General features: G+C 35.9%; 1 protein-coding gene across 2 annotated transcripts in view; it reads left to right on the top strand.

The window, feature by feature from the left end:
* The window catches only part of PSME4 (proteasome activator subunit 4), a 100,178-nt gene that overhangs the window by 14,781 nt on the left and 63,560 nt on the right, over positions 1-21,837 (top strand). For both annotated transcript variants that reach the window (XM_027555278.1, XM_027555280.1), the window contains exons 2-5: positions 6,773-6,913; positions 8,272-8,388; positions 19,900-19,944; positions 21,676-21,825. In XM_027555278.1, the coding sequence (XP_027411079.1) occupies positions 6,773-6,913; positions 8,272-8,388; positions 19,900-19,944; positions 21,676-21,825 (453 nt within the window). The remainder of the gene's footprint in view (positions 1-6,772; positions 6,914-8,271; positions 8,389-19,899; positions 19,945-21,675; positions 21,826-21,837) is intronic.

The following is a 21,837-nucleotide window of genomic DNA, read 5'->3' as shown; positions in this document are numbered from 1 at the left end:
GGCTCCCTGGTGGCTCAGATGATAAAGAATCCCCTTGCCATACAGGAGATGCAGATTCTATCCCTGGATTGGGAAGATCCCCTGGAGAAAGGGAATGGCAACCCACCCCTGTATTCTTGCCTGGAGAATTCCATGGACAGAGGAGCCTGGCAGGCTATAGTCCATGGAGTCCCAGAGAGCTGGACACGACTGAGCGACTAATACTTTCAGATGTTTTAGGTATAATTATAGCATTGAAGTCATACTATTCTGCCTTTCCTGAAACAATTTTCATTATTTTTGTTTCCTAGTTTACTTTTTAATCTAGATTCAGAATAATGCTGATTGATAACAGTAAGAATAGTCATTATTGACTGAATATGATTTTAAAGGAAGTACCTCACGGAGGAGTCTACCTTAAGTCTGAAAGGGATTATTTAATTGACTCATATGCATGCCTTTAAATGATTTGGTTTCTTTTTGTTACACTTGGTTAATATTTTCTAATTTACAATTTATTGTAATCAGACTCAGGCCAATGTAATATCCACATGTTAGAATTAAGTAAGGTTTTGTTTGTAGTGTATTTTACAACCAGTGTTTATAGGTGTTCCACAAAAAGATCGAAAAAAAGGCATAGTTTCTGTAAGTTTACAATTTTTATTTGTGTCTTTTAAAGTCAGCTTTATTAATTATATAATTCTAATTACATTTCCACTTCTGCTTTAGTGGAAGTCAGATTGAAGTGGTAAAGACACACTAATTGATTTTGTTGCTGTTCTTCAGCACATAAAGTTTAATTTTCTGTTTCAGGACTGTATAATAGTTGATATTGTATAATTGTATCAGGAGATGAGTAACCTCCGATGTTCTCTTTTTGTGATGTTAGTGGCCATCCTGCATCTGTTATAGATTGCAAAATGGTGATACCTTTTATTCTTTATGAACTTAATTTGAACATCTTTTGCAGTTAATTATTGTGATTTATGGGGCTTCCCTGGTGGCTCAGATGATAAAGCGTCCGCCTGCAATGCGGGAGGCCCCGGGTTCAATCCCTGGGTTGGGAAGATCCCCTGGAGAAGGAAATGGCAACCCACTCCAGTATTCTTGCCTGGAGAATCCCATGGACAGAGGACCCTGATAGGCTACAGTCCATGGGGTCGCAAAGAGTCAGACATGACTGAGCAACTTCACTTCATTTATTGTGATTTATGGTCTCACTTTTGGCTGATGAGAACAACTTGACTCCTATGCTCTTATTTATTTAAAAAATTGCTTTGGCTACTGTGCTGCTTGAAAAATCTTACTTCCCCCACCAGGAATTGAACTTGGACCACAGCAGTGAAAGTGCTGAATCCTAACTACTGGACCTCCAAGGAATCTCTCCTGTGCCCTTTTAAGTAGGAGTTGAGTAGTCTTTGATAAAGGGTCTTTTAATTAAGATAATAGTAGAAATGCAGAAATATTAATTATCTAGTTATAAGCATTGTACAGCAGAAGTTGATATGAAATATTTTTACATGTTAATTTTAATTATAATAGATAATGCCCGTTTCCTTTAAAACAGTTTGTATAAACAGAGGTATACAGAAGAACATGAGTCAGTATGATCATCAAGAAGTAATATTTTATAGTGTTTGTTTTATTTTTTAATCCTAATGCATGAATGTTTCTTTTTGTTTAGTTACATATTGTGAATGTTTTATATCATGATATTTTATATGATGTTACATTTGACGTCTATAAAATTCTTTGAAAACAATTTTAAATGACTGCACTGTAGTCTAAAGGCACAAACCACAAATTTATTTAACAAATGAATTTAACAAATCATTCCTTTATCAGACTTTTAGGTTTTTTCCCAAGAAATACTTATTATTGCAAATGTGCATTGAAAAGATTTTTGGTATTTTGACTTTGATATTCTGAATTTTTATTTAGGGCATATTGCTGGATGTGATTTTTTTTTTAAATCATCCACAAATGCTTTTAAGTACTTTTCAATGACAGTATTTAAATTCTGGCTTTTAAAATTTCAAGTTAAAGTTTCATTTTTTGTCTTTTAAGTAGGACTACCCAAAGTAAAGCACTTACTTAAGATTAAATTTCTTTGCCAAATGTCTTATATGTTTTATAATAACACAGTCTTAATGTTGCTTTAAAATGATGTTAATTTTACTTTTATTTGTGGATATATTTAGAACCTTAGAAACCAAGTGATTGCCTTGAAGAAAAATAATTGATGAACGACAAAGCCTGTATTGAAAACCAATTATTTTTAGCCTCTAGTTAAGCTCTAATTCTTAGTTCATGTCAATAGTACTGTATAATCTTATACTTTTTACTTAAATTTTCTAGAAATATATAGTAAACTTATCTTCAGGATGTATAGTAGAAAACCGTGACAGCATTGCACATTTGATTATATAATGACTGTTCCTGGTATGCTGCTGTCTTTACTTGAGATTAAAACATAAAGCGTTTTACTAATAACACTATAAGGTTGTGAGGAGGAAGCAGTTGAAAAGTGCTTCTGTATTTTACTGTGTTTTCCTCCTGTGGGAGGATGGAACCTAATGACTTGTCACCTATATATTCTGGATAGTTTAAGAAAATATCCTATTTGAAAATTCAGTCATGACTGTTATTAAGGTTTTGAAGTATTTTGATAGAAATTTTTAGTCCTAAAATTTAATGTGCAAATTAATTGGGAAAAGGGAATGGACTGTCTCTAAATACAATCTAAAGTAGAATTTTTGAATAAATATAAGGAAAAAACAACTAGAGTAGTTTTAAGTGAAGACTCTCAGTCTCCACTCTGAATAGTTTTTTAAATTTCCTTTTTCAAGAAAGAAAAAAGAAGCAACTTTATTGCATTTACCACTCCCGGTATTTTTGATGGACTAGTTTTGATGGGCTTCTCTGGTGGCTCAGATGGTAAAAAATCTGCCTGCAATGCAGGAGACTTGAGTTCTATCCCTGGATTGGGAGGATTCCCTGGAGAAAGGGAATGGCAGCTCACTCCAGTATTCTTGCCTGGAGAATCCCATGGACAGAGGAGCCTGGCAGGGTACAGTCCATGGGGTTGCAAAGAGTCGGACACAACTGAGTGATTAACACATACAGTTTTAAGATAGAGCCCAGGAATGTGTATCTTAAACAGTCTAATGTCTAGTGAACATTTATGAGGTGATGTCAAGTTTTTCCAGAGTGGCTATAAAAAGTGGTTTTGTCCTATTCTCACCAAAACTGGGTATTGTGGGCTTTTTAATTTCAGCCAGTACGGTGGTGTGAAGTGGTACCCTATTGTAGTTTTAATTTGGATTTACTGATAAGTGATGATGTTGAGTGTCTTTTCATGTGCTCATCAAGTCATCTGGATGTTGGCTTTCCAGAAGTGCCTACCTGAGTCTTTTGCCCATTTTTTTTTTTTTAATTTGTTTGTGCTATTTCTTATTGACTTGTAGGAGTTCTAATGCAGTTTGAGTGAGTGCTTTATCAGATAGGTATGTGTTCCAAATATCTGATTCCAAGTATCTTCGAAATGTCTTTCACTTTTCATGGTATTTAATTGTGAATAGAAGTTCCTGATTTTAATGAAGACCAGTTAACTTTCTTCTTTTAGTACTTCTGAGCTTTTCAGAAGTAGCATTCTTGGGCTGTGTTTTGATAAATTCTGAGACAGGAATTACTTTCTGGTTGGGAAGAACTATTTGCTGTTAACAGGGGAAATAAGTTTCTGAGTAATCCCCCTAAAGTTTTTGGTTTTGTTAGCAGTCCTAGCTCCTCTGAGGATTCCCCTGTTGGTCTCTTCATAGTATTGAATTTTGGAGTTTATGAATTTTATGTCCTTCATTTTTACACAATTTATATACTGCAGCAAAAGTGATGTGCTTGTAGGTAAATTATTTCAAAGGCTTAGAGCAGTGTTTCTCCAGTTTTTCCACAGAAATGTCTTAGCCACAGGGGAGAGTAAGTGCCTAACCACAAGGGCACTTGGAGCCCTGACAAGGCCTGAGGTAGCCACTGGGAACAAGAGATGTTTCTTTGCAAAATTCTGTTTTATCTTTAAGATATATACTGTTTCTTAAGGATATGGTTTGTTTTCGTTTGAAAGTAGCATTTAGATGATTCTAGCTTTTACTCCTCAATTTAGAGTGAAATTGAGAGAGACTTCAGGAGTTTGTACCAGGCTTTTTCAGCAGTTTGAAGTACCTCTGGCAGCCCTGGGCTTAGGGTCTTTGTGTATTGTCTTCATTAGCCCAGTTACTTTCCCTGGCCTAGGTGCTTAAGAAACATTCACTGAAAGGTAAAACATCTCTGGTCTCATTGCTGCTTACCCTGTACTGGTTAGTTGTCTAGTACTAAGGTGAAATCATGGGATTATACCTTGGATGGACAGACAAGAGCTGAATAAATATGCAGCTGCCTGAGAAAATAAAGAGTGCTTTTACTGAACCAAGAATTTTGAGGATTTTCTAGAAAAAGAAAAACAATTATTCTCACTTTAGAAATTAAATGTGAGTTTAATTTGATCATAGTTAATGGGAAGTGCTAAAAATCATATAAGGAATATTAATGCTTTTTTCTTGATTTGTGTATTTGTCTGTAGAATGGTCTTCCTCAAAGGATTTTATGATTTTAGGCATCCAGTAATTTGTTCTAAGTTTAAGTTTGGTTTCTAAGTAGTTAATCCTTAACTATGCCATGGTCATTCTTGCTTTTGGGGACACTTTTTCCTTCAGTTTGCTTATAGTTGACACTTTTGATTACATTGAGTCTCTAAAGTTAAAAAAAAGAATGAAAATGTACAATTTTGAGATTAAAAACTGTACTTTTTGTAGCAATTTAATTTTATTATAGTTATGAGTCTAGAGACAAATAGTACAAGTTAGATAACTTGCTGTATTGTTTTAGATTCTTAGTAAGCCTGCATCAAAGATTCTTGTGGTTAAAACAGTAAACTTTTATGTCTATACTCTTTTCTTCTGTTTTATTGTGCTTTGATGTGGTGTTTTAAATTAGTTTCAGTAAGTCCTTAAATAGGTTGTTATCTTGAATGAGCATTGTTTAATAAGGGAAAGGTCCAGAGGGATTCTTTTCAGGTTATTGTGACAAAAAGCCAGTTAAGACCATACAACAATAAAGCATCAGTGTTATAATTGGTCATTAGAATTTTTTTCCCCCGAACTTTAAACTTTTTATTTTGTATTGGGGTATAGCCAATCAACAGTGTTGTGGTTGTTTCAGGTGGACAGCAGAGGGACTCAGCCATGCATGTACACATACCCATTCTCCCCCAGACTCCACTCCCATCCAGGCTGGCACGTAACAGTGAGCATAGTGCCATGTGCTTATACAGCAGGTCCTTTGATTATCCATTTTGAATATAGCAGTGTGTTCATGACCTTCCCAAAGGCCCTGACTGTCCCTCCCCGCAACCATCAGTTCATTTTTTTAAGTCTGTGAGTCTCTTCCTGTTTGTAAGTAAGTTCATTTGTATCAGTTTTTTTAAAAAATCCCAGATATAAGAGATGTCATACATGATTTCCCCTGTATTTGACTTACTTCACTCAGTGTGACACTCTCTAGGTCCACCATGTTGCTGCAGTAGCATTACTTCATCCTTTTTAATGGCTGAGGAATATTCCATTGTATATATGTGCCACACTTATTTATCCATTCCTCTGTTGATGAACATTTAAGTTGCTTCCATGTCTTGGCTATTGTAAACAGTGCTGCAATGAACATTGGAGTGTGTGTATCTTTTCAGATCATGTTTTTCTCTGGATACATGCCCAGGAATGGGATTGCAGGTCATTAAAGGTTGATGAGAATTCAGTTATCATGAGAGGTTTCTTGTCAATAAAATACTTATTTGGTAATCTCTCAATTAAAATCCAGAGTAAATCTTTCCTGCACAATGATGAATGGATACAAAATAACATCAAAGACATTTGAAATTAAAGTGTAGCAATACATATTATTTTTAATTGTGGCAAGCTCTTAAATTTACCCTTTTAACAATTTTTAAGTGTAATATGTTGGAGAAGGCAATGGCACCCCACTCCAGTACTCTTGCCTGGAAAATCCCCTGGATGGAGGAGCCTGGTGGGCTGCAGTCCATGGGGTCGCTAAGAGTCGGACATGACTGAGGGACTTCACTTTCTCTTTTCACTTTCATGCATTGGAGAAGGAAATGGCAACCCATTCCAGTATTCTTGCCTGGAGAATCCCAGGGATGGGGGAGCCTGGTGGGTTCCCGTCTATGGGGTCACAGAGTTGGACACGACTGAAGCGACTTAGCAGCAGCAGCAGCATGTGGTATTGTTAAGTGTGTACATTGTTATGCCACAGATCTCTAGGACTTTTTCATCTTGTATGACTGAAACCCTGTTATCTCCCTGTCTCTGCCTTTCCAGCCCCTGGCAACCATCATTCTGTTTCTGTGAGTTTGATTACTTTAGATATTATATATAAGTGGTAATCATCCAGTATTTGACTTTTTTTGATGTCTTATTTCACTTAGCATAATGTCCTCAAGGTCCATCTATGTTTTAGCATGTGATGGCCTTCTTCTTAAAGGCTGAATAATATTCCTACACATATATATGTGTGTGTGTATGTGTGTGTACATACACACACATACACACACACCCATATTTTCTTTATCCATCTGTTGATGGACATTTACATTACTTCTGCACCTTGGGCATGTGACTAATGCCCCAGTGAACAAAAATGTGTCACCATGTATCTATTTTTAAAGTCTGTATCAATTTTTCTTTTCCAGATATATTCGACTTTATGGGAGAAAATTTAGCAAAGAAGATCATGTTCTTTTTATCAAGTTATTATATGAGCTGGTATCAATTCCAAAACTGGAAATCAGCATGATGCAGGGATTTGCCCGTCTCTTGATCAACTTGTTAAAGTAAGTCCATTTGTTGTAATTTCTGGTAAGATTTTTTTCTTTCTTCAAGATCTAAGGGAATGAGGAAAGCCAAGTGTTCTTTGGTAAGACCAAGTCCCAGGTTACCATTTTGGAGAAAGATTGTAGAAGACTTTATCATAAGTTTAAACTACATGTGTTAATTAACCTTTTAACTAAAATTCTTTTTCCTCCATGAAGCCTTCTCTTCTCTAGCACACACACTGAACTATATGTTGTCTGATTGTTTCATTTATACTAATTAGCTTCCCTTATGTAAGTTGTAAGTTCCTTGCGAAGACAGGGATCATTTATTCTTTTCTTATCCTGGACACCAAGCACAATTCCAGAAACAGGGAGTACTCCATAGATAGTACGGGAAAGTATGAAATTCATCTACAGTAATGGTGGCACAAATTGTAATGCCTCTTTTTTTAATTATTAATTTATTTTAATTGGAGGCTAATTACTTTACAGTATTGAATGGTTTTTGCCATACATTGACATGAATCAGTCATGGGTGTCTGTGTCCCTATAGGGTTCAGGTCCCCTATCCTGAACCCCGCTCTTGCGTCCCTCCCCATCCCACCCCTCAGGGTTGTCCCAGTGCGCCGACTTTGAGTGCCCTGTTTCATGCATCAAACTTGGACTGGTGATCTATTTCACATACAATAATATACATTTCAATGCTGTTGTCTCAAATCATCCCACCCTTGCCTTCTGCCACAGAGTCCAGAAGTCTGTTCTTTGTATCTCTTTTGCAGTCTCACATATAGTGTCATTGTTACCATCTTTCTAAATTCCTTATATATGCGTTAATATACTGTATTGGTATTTTTCTTTCTGACTTACTTCACTCTGTATAATAGGCTCCAGTTTCATCCACCTCATTAGAGCTGATTCAAATGCATTCTTTTTAGTAGCTGAGTAATAGTCCACTGTGTATATGTACCACAGCTTTCTTATCCATTCATCTGCTGATGGACATCTAGGTTGCTTCCATGTCTTAGCTATGGTAAACAGTGCTGCAATGAACATTGGGGTACCCATGTCTTTCAGTTCTGGTTTTCTCAGTGTGTATGCCCAGCAGTGGGATTTCTGGGTCATAGGGCAGGTCTATTTCCAGTTTTGTAAGGAATCTCCACACTGTTCTCCATAATGGCTGTGTAATGCCTCTTTTTATGTGGTGCCCTTTGAGGTTTGAGCAGCAGCAAAAGTCCTGTGCGTTGTTCTTCCTACTGACATGTTTTACCAGTGAATGGCTGAGGATGGGGGAAAGCAAAACCCACTGTGATGACAGCAGCATTTAACAACTGCCTGCCCTGTATAGTGTGTAATGTGCACACTCTTTCTTTAATTAGGAAAAAGGAACTTCTTTCAAGAGATGATTTGGAGTTACCTTGGCGACCACTTTATGACATGGTGGAAAGAATATTATATTCCAAGACAGAACACCTGGGATTAAATTGGTTTCCTAAGTAAGTATTTCCATTTAAAGTACTTTTGGGAGAGCACTTTTGGGGCTTGATACTAGTTGAGAAATGTTGGATTACTTGAGATAAGCAATCAAATATACATTTTAATGTGCTCATTTCTATGTAACTTGACTCCTAAAACCATTTATTGCCCTCTTGAAATTAAAAGACGCTCCTTGGAAGAAGAGCTATGACAAACCTAGACAGCATATTAAAAAGCAGAGACATTACTTTGCCAACAAAGGTCCATCTAGTCAAAGCAGTGGTTTTTCCAGTAGTCATGTATGGACTGCTGGAGAATTGGACTATAAAGAAAGCTGAGTGCCGAAGAATTGATGCTTTTGAACTGTGGTGTTGGAGAAGAGTCATGAGAGTCCCTTGGACTGCAAGGAGATCCAACCAGTCCATCTTAAAGGAAATCAGTCCTGAATATTCATTGGAAGGTCTGATGCTGAAGCTGAAACTCCAATACTTTGGCCACCTCATGTGAAGAACTGATTCATTGGAGAAGACTCTGATGCTGGGAAAGATTGAAGGCAGGAGGAGAAAGGAACGGCAGGATGAAATGGTTGGGTGGCATCACTGACTCAATGGACTTGAGTTTGAATAAGCTCTGGGAGTTGGTGATAGACAGGGAGGCCTGGTGTGCTGCAGTCCATGGGATTGCAAAGAGTTGGATACGACTGAGCCACTGAACTGAACTGAACTTATATCTGAAACTGCAGTTAAGAATTTCCCACCACTGTATTTCTTAACAACTAAAGTTCATCAGCATACCTGCCAAAGAAAACGAGAGATTTCTGTTTGAAATCTAGTATTTTGTCACTAAAAGTAATGCACATTTGGCATTCTTCATAGTATATCCACATGTGTTTTAATTCTTCAGCTAAAATGAATGCTTCAGAGAGGAGCTTTGCCTATTCCAGGGGGACCCACATCCCAGAGCACAAACACTTATAGTTAAAGAAGCATCAGTTTCAGAGCACGGTCAAATGTGCTCCTTGGTTTATATAATTTCCTAGTAATGTTTAGACATTCCAAGATTATAAATCTCTGGGTGTTTATGGCTTCTTGTGCATACATCTTGACTCTTCCAGATCTCTCATTTTGGTACGTTTTATATTTTATTCAGAACCTTTACAGAGCACAGTGTGATGATCTGTCCTGTTTTGAATAATAGTGATTTCAGACTTGACTGCACAGTGTCATTTATCCCTGTTAACAATTTGTCTGGTTGTGATCTACCCCTTAAATTTCTTAATCTTTGCATGTTTTACTTGAATTTGTAATTGAGGTTTATTTTTAGGAAATCTTTTCTTCAACTTTTAATAGCTATTTCCTTTTATTATCTAGAGTAGTTTGTTTTATATATATATATGTACTCATTTCCTGAAGAACATCATTTTATATGCCTGTATTTTTCCTTTCTCTCTTTTATAAATTAAATCTTTAAACATTTACTTCTTTCTTTTTTCTCTCAGTCCTAGACATGTTTACATGCCTACCCAGGTCAGTGCATTTAATTATTAGGCTTCACTTAAGTCAGCAGTCTTAAGTGAATTTATTTGGAAAATGACGGCAAATGGCAGACTCTAAAAGATATTCATGTCATAGGTAAATAGTGAAATGATTTAATGAAAAGAGTAAATAAATATAGGTAATTGTGAACTTAGGCCCTAACTCTTTTTGGACAGTGGTCACAAATATAATGGTCAGAAGGCATTTATATCCTGAAGACTCCATGTGTTAAAACAAAGAAACCCATTTCAGTGATAAAAATGGCAAAACCTGTCATAAAACTAAATGGTAAAATGTCCAAATGTGTTTGTACTAATATTTATTATGAAAACTCAAAATTTAACATGAAGGATTACTTTTGAGTTTTATTTCTGCTGGAAGGAGCGTGGCACAGACTGGATTGACTAGACCTTAAAATACGAGCCCATTGAACTTTTGATTAGAATCACCATTTCATAGATTTCAGAAACCTTTAAACTGTGTTCAAATCAGTTATCTTTCTGAAATTTTCCTGGCTAATTTTTTGACTACCTCTGAAAGTGTTTGATAAATCATGTGGGAGAGAAAGCAATTCCTTCAGTAATTTCTCCTTTTTCAGTAGTTCTTTTACTTGCTTCTTTATAACCAAGTGTCATACCTCCTGTCCTGACAGGTGTAACATTCCACAGGCAGCCACTGTCCTGACAGGTGTAACTTTCCAGAGACAGCCACTTTTTTTTTTTTTTTTAAGTATTATATGGTTATTCATGAATACCTGTGGCTTTCCTCTCCAGCAATGCCACTGTTTTCCTGGAAATTTTGTTAAAGCTTATAACTGTTAGTGTTAGGTATTGTTTGTAGTTCTTCCCATTCATCTTGGTACTAATTACCAAGTTATTTCCTTAACTTCACATTATCCCTGTTGTTATGGAAACCTTCCTTAAAAGTTTCACCTTAACTGTTCTTGGTATTTTGAGGAGACATCGAGTCTTTGCCAAAATCTTTTGCTTTAAAGCCATGACTCTTGACTCAAATAGACTCAGCAACTCCTGTTGTATTCTATAGATAACTATTCCAAAGTGAAATTCATAAGTAACGTGACCTTTCTACACTCAAAAATAAATATAAATTATGTTTTAACCAAAAAAGAAATAATGGGAAAAGAAATAAAGGGAAAGATATCCCAATTGAATGCAGAGTTCCAGAGACTAGGAAGGAGAAATAAGAAGGCCTTCTTAAATGAACAGTGCAGAGAAATAAAGGAAAACAATAGAATGGGAAAGACTAGAGATATCTTCAAGAAACTTGGAGATATCAAGGGAACATTTCATACAAGGAAGGGCATGGTAAAGGAAAGAAAAGGTAAGGACCTAACAGAAACAGAAGAGATGAAGAAGAGGTGGCAAGAATACACAGAAGAACTATACAAAAAAGGTCAAAGACCCTAATAACCACCATGGTATGGTCAGTCACCTAGAGCCGAACATCCTGGAGTATAAAGTCAAGTGGACCTTAGAAAGCATCACTATGAACAATGCTAGTGAAGGTGATGGAATTCCAGTTGAGCCATTTAAAATCCTAAAAGATGATCCTGTTAAGGTGCTACACTCATTATGTCAGTAAATTTGGAAAACTTTTCAGTGTCCATAGGACTGGAAAAGGTCATTTTTCATTCCAAAGAAGGGCAGTGCCAAAAAATTGTCAAGCTACTGTACAGTTAGGCTCATTTCACATACTAGCAGGGTTATGCTCAAAATCCTTCAAGTTAGGCTTTATCAGTATGTGAGCAAAGAGCTTTCAGATGTATAAGCTGGATTTAGAAAAGGCAGAGGAACTAGAGATCAAATTGCCAACATCTGTTGGATCATCGAAAAAGTGAGAGTTCCAGAAAAACATCTACTTCTGCTTCATTGACTATGCTAAATAAAGCTTTTGTGTGGATCACAACAAACTGGAAAATTCTTAAAGAGATGTGAATACCAGACCACCTTACCTGCTTCCTGTGAAACCTGTATGCAGGTAAAGAAGCAGCAGATAGAACTGGACATGGAATACTGACTGGTTCAAAATTGAGAGAAGAGTATGAAAAGGCTGTATATTGTCAACCTGCTTATTTAACTTATGTGCAGAATACATTGTGCCAATGCCAGGTTGGATGAAGAACAAGCTGGAATCAAGATTGCTGGGAGAAATACCAATAACCTCAGATATGCAGAAGATACCACTCTAATGGCAGAAAGTGAAGAGCTAAAGAGCCTCTTGATGAAGGTGAAAGAGTAGAGTGAAAATGCTGGCTTGAATCTCAACATTCGAAAAATGAAGATCATGTCATCTGACCCCATCACTTCATGGCAAATAGAAGGGGAAAAAGTGGAGGCAATGACAGACTTTATTTTCTTGGACTCCAAAATCACTGCAGATGGTGACTGCAGCCATGAAATTAAAAGACGTGCTCCTTGGAAAGAAAGCTATGACAAACCTAGACAGCGTATTAAAAAGCAGAAACATTACTTTGCCGAAAAAGGTACATCTAGTCAAAGGTATGATTTTTCCAGTAGTTATGTACAGATGTGAGAGTTGGACCATAAAGAAGGCTGAGTGTCAAAAATTGGTGCTTTTGAATTGTAGTGCTGGAGAAGACTCTTGAGAATCCCTTGAACAGCAAAGATCAAACCAGTCAATTCTAAAGGAAATCAGTCCTGAATATTCTTTGGAAGGTCTGATGCTGAAGCTGAAGCTCCAATACTTTGGCTACCTGATGCAAAGAGCCGACTCATTGGAAAAGACCCTGATGGTGGGAAAGATTGAAAGCAAAAGAAGAGGGTGGCAGAGAATGAGATAGTTAAATAACATCACCGACTCAATGGACATGAATTTGAGCAAACTCTGGGCGATAGTGGAGGACAGAGGAGCCAATGTGCTACAGTCCATGGATTGCAAAGAGTCAAACACAGCTTAATAACTGAACAACAACAAAGTTTACTTGAAGCAATCTGTATTTCAAACATGTATGCACTATTACACTGTAAAACAGTATGGTATTCAGATTTTACATCTATTTATAATGAGTAAGTTTGAATTTATAAGTAAAAAAGGTCAAAACATTCTGTATCAGAAGTACAAGAAAAGGTAAGAGCAGTATTTTAGTGGACATTAAAATAAAATTTAGTACTAGGATACAAAATTACAGATCATACATCTGATGAGAGAGAGAGAAATAACTTTTAACTTCAGACTACTGCCTGGGAAAAAAGGAAGTAAGATACTCTGGCAGGTGAGCTGGCCTTATTTATAACATAGTGAAAAAAAGAGTGTTAGTTGCTCAGTCATGTCTGACTCTTTGTGACCCCATAGACTGTAGCCCACAAAGCTCCTCTGTCCACGGAATTCTCCAGGCAGGAATACCAGAGTGGGTAGTCATTCCCTTCTCCAGGGGATCTTCTCAATCCAGGGATCAAACTCTGGTCTCTCGCATTGCAGACACATTCTTCACGGTCTGAACCCCCAGCGAAGCCCCTATTTATAACATAGTGTCACAGTGATTCTTTATGTAATTATGTGGGATAGTTACTAGTATTTCCAAAGATTATTTTTGAACATTATTACATGTGAAAGAAATAGAGGCAAAGGATGAATTGAGAAAAGACACATTAGTATATGAAGCCATATAAAATTTGTGCAGTTGACTTTTGCCAACATAAATAATGTCAGTGTGCAATTTTTACAGCATGAATAGCCTTTTGTGCCCTATCCAAAAAAGATGACAGTCCAAAAAAACATGACGCATTTCAACAACAAACTATTAATGAAGTTCTGTGATGTCCTCATTTTTTATATATCACTAACTGCCAATGATACTTGGTTCTAAGACTTAATCATTAATATTAGTTACATGTAGTGAAGTCACTCAGTCGTGTCCGACTCTTTGCGACCCCATGGACTGTTGCCCACCAGGCTTCTTGGTCCATGGGATTTTCCAGGCATGAATACTGGAGTGGGTTGCCATTTCCTTCTCCAGGGGATCTTCCCAACCCAGGGATTGAATCCAGGTCTCCAGCATTGTAGGCAGATGCTTTACCGTCTGAGCTACCAGGGAATATTTATATGCAAATCTGCCGTCTATGAGGTCACACAGAGTCGGATACGACTGACGTGACTTAGCAGTAGCAGCAGTATATGCTCAAGGATTTGGTTTTGGCAAATCAGATGTGGCAGCAGAACTGTCATTATGCTGTAATTTTTTTCTTTAGAAATCATGAATAACCTTAGGTAAAATTTTCAGCAAAACAAAGTACAGACTTCCTTCAATTTATATGTTAGTTGTATTCCTAGAGATTCGATGTCTGTTAATAAACTGTGAAAAATAGTTAATGTTAAAACAGTTATCTTTTATGTTCAAAAAGTTTTAATCTATATGACCATGTATTGAGATATTTGAAAGTCTTGCAATAATAATTTTTTGTTGAGTTTGGCTGTTCCGTGAATTGCCGGTTATCTGGTATACATGGCTTTAATCACTAAAGTTTCAATGAGTCCTCCCTACTAATTGTGATAATCAAAAATGTCCCTTAACATTTCCAGAATGCTCCCTGCATGTGGTTAAAGTCTTAGGGATTTGTTCTCTCTTTTCTTGCTTCCATGCAAGTTAAAGTTTCCTGCCTCATAAATCAGCCCTTCCTGTTTTCTTACCACTAGTCCAGCACTTTCTTTTTTTCTGTTTTTAATTCTATAAGATGCAGGTCTTTTAGTTTCCAAACTAGTATTCTTCCTGTTCCTATGCATCTCAGACTGTCCATTTAATACCTCCTATCCTTTCCCCAAAGAGGTTTCCTAAGAGGTATGGTATGAGAAATTTCTTGGAATTTTTATATTTTATCTTAAACATTCATTATTAAGTCATGTTTTCATAAGTAAAAATTTCTTCCCTATGTATCTCTTAACTGAAGTTGATGCTCCAAGAAGATGAGCTATATTGGCCTAATAAACATTCATTATTAAGTCATGTTTTCATAAGTAAAAATTTCTTCCCTATGTATCTCTTAACTAAAGTTGATGCTCCAAGAAGATGAGCTATATTGGCCTAGTGGCTTGAAGTACTTACATGCCGGGCTGTATGCTTCCACTAAAAGGAGCACACATTGTGAAGTGCAGCTCTGTTGATGCACCTCTTTTTAAAACTGGTGATTATTGTTCCAGTTTTAAGGAATCAGAGATAATACTGGGAACTACTTTTGAGGGGGCACTTTCTTGGTGAGAGGCCGCACTGTAGGACAAAATGTGAAGCTTAATGTGTCTTCTGTTTAAAAAACAAGGTAGAAAATTATACTTAAAACAGTTTTTCAGGACTATAATTCTTTTATTCATTGTCTCTCATTTCTTGTAATCTTTTTACTGTTATTATCATATTTTACTTCTCTGCAAAGGAGAACCTGTTATAGTATTTCCATTCAGGTCACACTGTATAAAGTTATAACAATTAACTTTGAAAGATTTTTTAATTCATTGGTTCTTGGACTTTTCTTCATCACATTTACCTGGATTTTTAATACCAGAGGAATCTAATGGTCTTGGTTCTTATGCAGAAATATTAGAGATACTATTTGGAGAGCCAGATAACAGTACTTTTGGTTCCTCATGGATAGTCTCTGTCCACTGAATTTCTAAGATGTGGGGTCACTGAAAACATTTAAAAACGTACTTTCCACTTAAGATTCTATTTATCAATAATACAGTAGAATAGCAAGTGTTCATAAACAAGGGATAGAAGTGTGACTTTTTATAAACATTTTATTTTAGAAAATTTCTTAAAGAACCCTTTAATATGACATGCTTTTGGAATTGGTATTTTGTTTTGAGTACTTTCGTCTTAGATGTATTCTGACACATTTTGAAACAGTTCTGTCAGCTGACTGCATGTGTTCATAACTATTTTTAGAATACTATTTTAGTAATCAAAAGTGAAAGGTTGCTTCATTTGTTAACTGTTTGTCTTTCAAGTCTTAAACTCCTGTGCCTTATGTATTTGTCTTTACTGAAACCACTGCTTAGAATGCCATGCATTTCAACATGATTTTAAAAGCTGGTTCCATTGTTTGGAACAAGGATTATAAACTTGCTTCTCTTTTCCCTTGGTCTTCTCTGTCCCATCCTCCTCCTCCTCCTTTGCTTCCTTTCCCTCTTTGTCCTCCTTTCCTTTTGCCTCAGGGGCAAGATACCCTTTTTATTCTCATCTGTCTTACTTCCTACTGGATAAACAATTTGTAGGGGTTTTGTTTATTATTATTCAATAGAAAAAATTGGGGAAGATCTAGGTAGCTGTGAACTTAATACTAGCAACTTAAGAGCTGTTTATTGTTTACTTCATAAAAGAAGCATTTGAATCTTCGGGTCATGGTTTTATGTCATGAAACAGTGTTCCATGCACTTAATTGGAGTAGCATATTACAAGTTACAAATGTAGGCAGCTCACTAAGGAAAGGAGAAGATGGCAGATGATGAGATGGTTGGATGACTTCACAGATTCAATGGACATAAACCTAGGCAAACTCTGAGAGATGGTGATGAAGAGGGAGGCCTGGCATGCTGCAGTCATGGGGTCACGAGGAGTCAGATACGACTTGGCGACTGAACAACAACAAAATTTTGTGTGAAGTGGCTGTGATGGATGACTACTTGCTGATAAGCAGTGTTAGATTTTAAAAGATTAGCTTTGAGATGGCTAGTGTTTGACTAACTGATGGTACATTTGTTTGATTTAGGAAAAACAGGAAACAATGGATGTATTAAGTTACAGGGAGGTTGAAGGAGAGGTATGTAGAATATACCAGGGTTACAGTTTCCTAGTTCATTTATAAGAAAGCCAGTCTGATTACTCTGAAGTTAATTTTTAGCTCAAGAATTGTGAAGTGAAGCTGAATGTTCTTCTGGCCATGGGCAGTCCATCTACTCTCATTTTGACTATATCATTTGCTGTACATTTCTTTGATTTCGTCATGAACATTGTCCAGATTTATATAAGTCCACTATCTCAGTAACTCGAGGCCAAAGCTTTTGGCTTTCCTCAGGCTTCTCGGCTACATATTTGGCATTTACTTTATTAACATAAGGAATCATAAGGAACTTGCTTCCCAAAAAGAAAAATTCACACAGAGTCATTTGTTGAAACTGGGACAAGAGCTCAAGAATTGGGACAGGAACTTACGTTCTGCCCTGATAAATAGGGTGTCAGTTGGGGGAAGACTTTACTATTTTGATGCCATTTCCTAAATATAAATTAATAGCTACTCAGAGGCAGTAGAACAAGTGTAAAAGCAAAATTAGTACAAAATTTTAGTTCTTGAGATTGAAAATATAATTTATGTTGGCTAAATATGAAATAATTATAGTTAACGTTTATTGTGCTTAATTCTGGGCCAGGTAACTGCTTTCTTTACATTATCTTTAATTTTCATAAAAGCCTTGAGAGGTAGGTATTACTTCTCTTATACAGATATGAGGTTATATAATATTTCTCTCCTAGTAGATAGTTGGACAAGTGTTCACCTTCAAATCTGTCTGACTCTGAGCCCAAGCTGTGAACCATTCATTACATGATATACTGTGGCTTTCTTTCCAACCTAACATGCCTTTACTAAGAGGGAAGAGGGTTTGAGAAAACCCACCCAAAGCTTAGTTCCTCTGTTAGATCCCTTTTGATTGATTAAAAAAAAAGAAATGTTTTGAATTGTTGTCACTTTAACATTAGAAATTTCCAACAGTTGGGAAAACTTTAGTGATTATTCACTCCCTCTAAAAATTAGTGAAATATAATCTAGTAGCATCTAGCCTTAACCTTTTATTTTATTTTTAAACAGAAACATTGTTCCCTTCATCTTGAGAGATTACAAGAATCACAAAAGGTCACTATACAGATATCACAGGTTAGAGAGATTGTACCCTTTTCTGGATAAAGAGCATAAATCCATTGGCACAGGCCTATATATAAGGAGAGGTTGAATTTGACTTCATTTAGACGAACTGAATCACATTCCCACACACCCCATTCCTCTAGTGAGTGAAGTGACAGCTATCAAGTCTTACAATTAACCACCTGTTCTTCTGAAGCGTGAGGGGAAGTGGAGAAAGTAGAGCTATGCAGCCTTTTGTGACTGGTTTTCTAGAATCATTTTTCATATTATATGAAAGTTTGTTGGTAGAATACCAGTAAGCATAGCAGGTTTTCTGTGTTGTACTATCAAATAGAAATACTGCCACAGAAATAGTTAAAAATAAATGTAAAGTTAACATGAAAACAGACATTAGGAAGTGTAGAATTATAGATCTTCTGCTTATTTCCTTGAATCATAAGTTTACCATTTTAGAATATTTTTTTTTTAGAATTACCTTTTTTTTAAATCTATATTTAAATTGATCTCTTGTTTTGTTTGTAACCTGATGGACCTTCACATCTTATCTATGAGTTCTAAAATTTGTTTCTCAGTGGGGGTCTTCAGTCCAAACTAAAAGAAGGTCCAAAGATCCATGCTTTTATTTATTGCCCTGATAGAAAAGGTTTATAGAGCTTTGTAAATGAATAAATATATAAATATATTAGTAATATATGTATATATGTAAATGAACACAGCCTTGTTATAAGCCCTTCAGAAATGCCCAGGAGTAAAAATCATAGTTGTGGTCTTCAGGGAGTTGTAAATGTAGTTGGAGAGAAGTTTGCCACCCTCTCCCCACCTTTTAAAAAAAAAAAAAAAAACTAGGCAAGCTTAGATGTTCCCTCAATTAAACTGTTTCTGAATTGGTGAGTTTTTTTATGTGAGAGAAGTTAATATCTCTCTTTGATAATCAGAAAATGCTCCACGATGGCTCTCTAGCCATGTGGTCATCTTCTTTATTTTAGAATTACCTCATGTAATTAGTAGCCCAGTTTCCTCTTCAGTTAATTTTGTTCTAAATATTTACTTTTGAAATTAAAGAAGATTCTTACTGCTTCAAGTAATGAAGTTAGTAGTTTTCTTTCTCGGTTATATACTACATCGATTACTTGTGCTGAGTTTGGTTTGTGTTATTCCTTAGAATTTCCTGAAGAATTTCTTAAGATTAGTTCTTAAGCTTTCAGAGACGTTGGATAGACTTCTGGACTTAAGAATTCCAAGAAGCTTAATGAGAAAGTGTCAGGTGGAAGCACTGCCTAAAAGTTACCTCTTTCCCCCATAATTTGTTCTTTTGAGATGTAGGGACTAGCTTTATTTTTACTTGTATACATCACAGTATAAGTAGGCACAGATTTATTTTAAAATTCCAGTTCGAAATCACTCTTTGTTTTGTTGATTTGTATTTGACCTCTTTTGACTGTGGCCTAGTTAATATTTTAAGTATTCCATTCTGGTGATGTGTGTTTAAACTAGTACACACTAGACTTTTCATTAAAATAGAAGTGTTATTTATAAGTTCATATACCAGTGTTTATTTTGCTTTACTAAAGTCACTTGAACCACCTACAAGTTGGAAAATAAATTACAGCCTTTAATATTCATCAACTAACTTTTTAAGTAGCTGGTCAAAAAGGTGGCTGTTGTTATTTTGATAATTGTTCCTGGCAATAAAGTGCCTTGGAGGGTTGTAAAATTCTCACCAGTAGGATACAGAAAACTAGTCTCTGGCAGCTGCTGATAGAAGCACTCTAGACTTTACTGTTTGTTTGAAGCCTCTGAGCATACTTCTTGATGTGTTGATAAGTATGGTCATTGCTGCCCACTTTGTAAAGATTGAAGATGATTTGCCCTTTTTCCAGTTTTCTTCCCTTTCGTTCATTGTACAGAATGAACAAAATGAAGACAAAGGAAAGAGTAGATTACAGCATTTAGGTAGTCATTAGACTTTTATGCATATGAAGGAGAAGGATTAGTTATTGCGTGTACACAGATAATATATAACTGTGTATCTTAGAGATATTTATTAATTGAATTATGTCTGTTCTTAAAATGTACCAACCTAATTTACCAAATGGCTTTTTCCCCCCAGTTCTGTAGAAAATGTTCTCAAAACACTCGTGAAGAGCTGCCGACCGTAAGTAGCTTCTCAATTTATAAATCTTCTTATTGTTTCTGTGGACTTTTCCCCATCTCTAGTATGCCTTGAAAAGGAAATTAAAGATATAAATAGTGTCTGACGTTGTGATGTTAGTCACTGAGCACAATATTATTTCCAACTCTTGAACTGAACTTTTCAGATTTCATTTATAAATTCAGAAAGGTTTAAGGGGTGTGGGTGTCAGTCACCCATTAGAAAGTAAGAATGCAATAATGTGTGTATAACTGGCTTCATTTGAAAGATATCCCTGGAGTATTGTTACTCAAGTCAAAATTATTTTCCAAAATGAGCCTTGTAGGTATTATATAAATATGAATAATAAGAAGATGGCCCATATGTTTTTTTTTTTCCATTTCAGTAGAATGTTTGACTTTGAATATCCCATATTCTGATGTTTAAAGATAAATGTGGATAGAATTTAGTTTAATTAAAGTCTAGATGTATGGTCTTGAACTATTTTTTCATTCTTATTTATCAGGCTGTTCTAAGACATGTACTTCTGCTATGAATGCAGTGAATTCTTTTGAATGGAAATTTGTGTATTTATCATATGCTTATTATAAGAGTTGAAATTAGTTTATAGATCAGATTTTGTTGCTGACCTACTATACTACTCAGTCTTGGACAAATGTATTTTCAAGATATAGAATGTCTCCTTTTTAAGAAGCTTAAGAACTAACCTAAGTTATTCGATAAGCTACTAGTGAGCATTGTTATTTTGTGAAATTTGATCATCACTGAGGTATTTACTGGTTTTTAGGTTCTTAGGTAATTTGTAGAATGCCAAGCTTTTATTCTGGGTTACTTGGCTGACAGTTGACTATGAAAAATTTGGAAGAGGATTCAGTGTATAAGATCTCTGAAGATAGGCAGTGAAGTGTGATTCTAGTAACACAGAGATATAAAGATATAATAAGATTAATAATACAATGTATAGGCCAAACCTCCAAGTGTATTTGAAAGGGTTTCCTTTTTTTGGCCCATATTCAAATCTGAAATTTTAAGATGCTTGTCATTATTTTAAACCCCAGTTGCCTCCCCATTTGGGTATCCGTTCCATACCCAAATGGATAATGGGTCCTCATTATCCCTTGTCTTCATTTTGTGTTTGTCTGTACACTTCCGCTTTTATTTTTCTGAATCTTCCGTGCCCCAGGGATGCTCCTGCCCATGTCTTAGGGTTTTAGAATGTTAGAGCCTGTAGGACCAGATCATCTAGCTCAGTCGTTTCTTACACACAGGAGAACTCAGGGTCTAGTGAGGGTAAATGGTTTGTTCCTTAGGTGCCAAGAGGTTCCTGGGCTGATATTCTTTCTCACTTTGCTGATTATCTGTTTCTTATATAGACTGGGTTCCCTGTGACAGGATTTTTTTTTTTCTTATTGCTGTTATATAGCACACAGGAAGAAAAAAATAACAGCAATCATGTTTTAAATTTGTAGGTGATTTGAATCTGAGATTTATCAGCTTTATAGCATTTTTCCAGGTCCAAAGACAAGAAGAAAATTTACCTTATCTAACTTAAGTGTGACAGGCTGTTTATTTTAGAATTGTAAAAATGTGTGTTTCTTGTCAGCTAACTTGACATTGGTAATGTGTGATATTATCTTATGAGTACATTCCCCTTCTCCCCCTTTTTTGTCAGTCATATAATGATGTAGAGCTTTTAGTCAATGACCAAATACATGAAAACTTTCTTTTTATTAGGTATTTTCCAGCAGATGCCACAGCTGAGATGCTAGAAGAATGGCGGCCTTTAATGTGTCCTTTTGATGTAACAATGCAAAAGGCCATCACTTATTTTGAAATATTTCTTCCTACCTCCCTTCCTCCAGAACTTCATCATAAAGGTTTTAAGTAAGTGTGTAT

The sequence above is a fragment of the Bos indicus x Bos taurus genome, chromosome 11 (genome assembly GCF_003369695.1).
Source record: "Bos indicus x Bos taurus breed Angus x Brahman F1 hybrid chromosome 11, Bos_hybrid_MaternalHap_v2.0, whole genome shotgun sequence".
Lineage (NCBI taxonomy): Eukaryota > Metazoa > Chordata > Mammalia > Artiodactyla > Bovidae > Bos > Bos indicus x Bos taurus.
The sequence above is the reverse complement of the archived record's forward strand: the minus strand, read 5'-3'. Positions and strand labels throughout refer to the sequence as shown.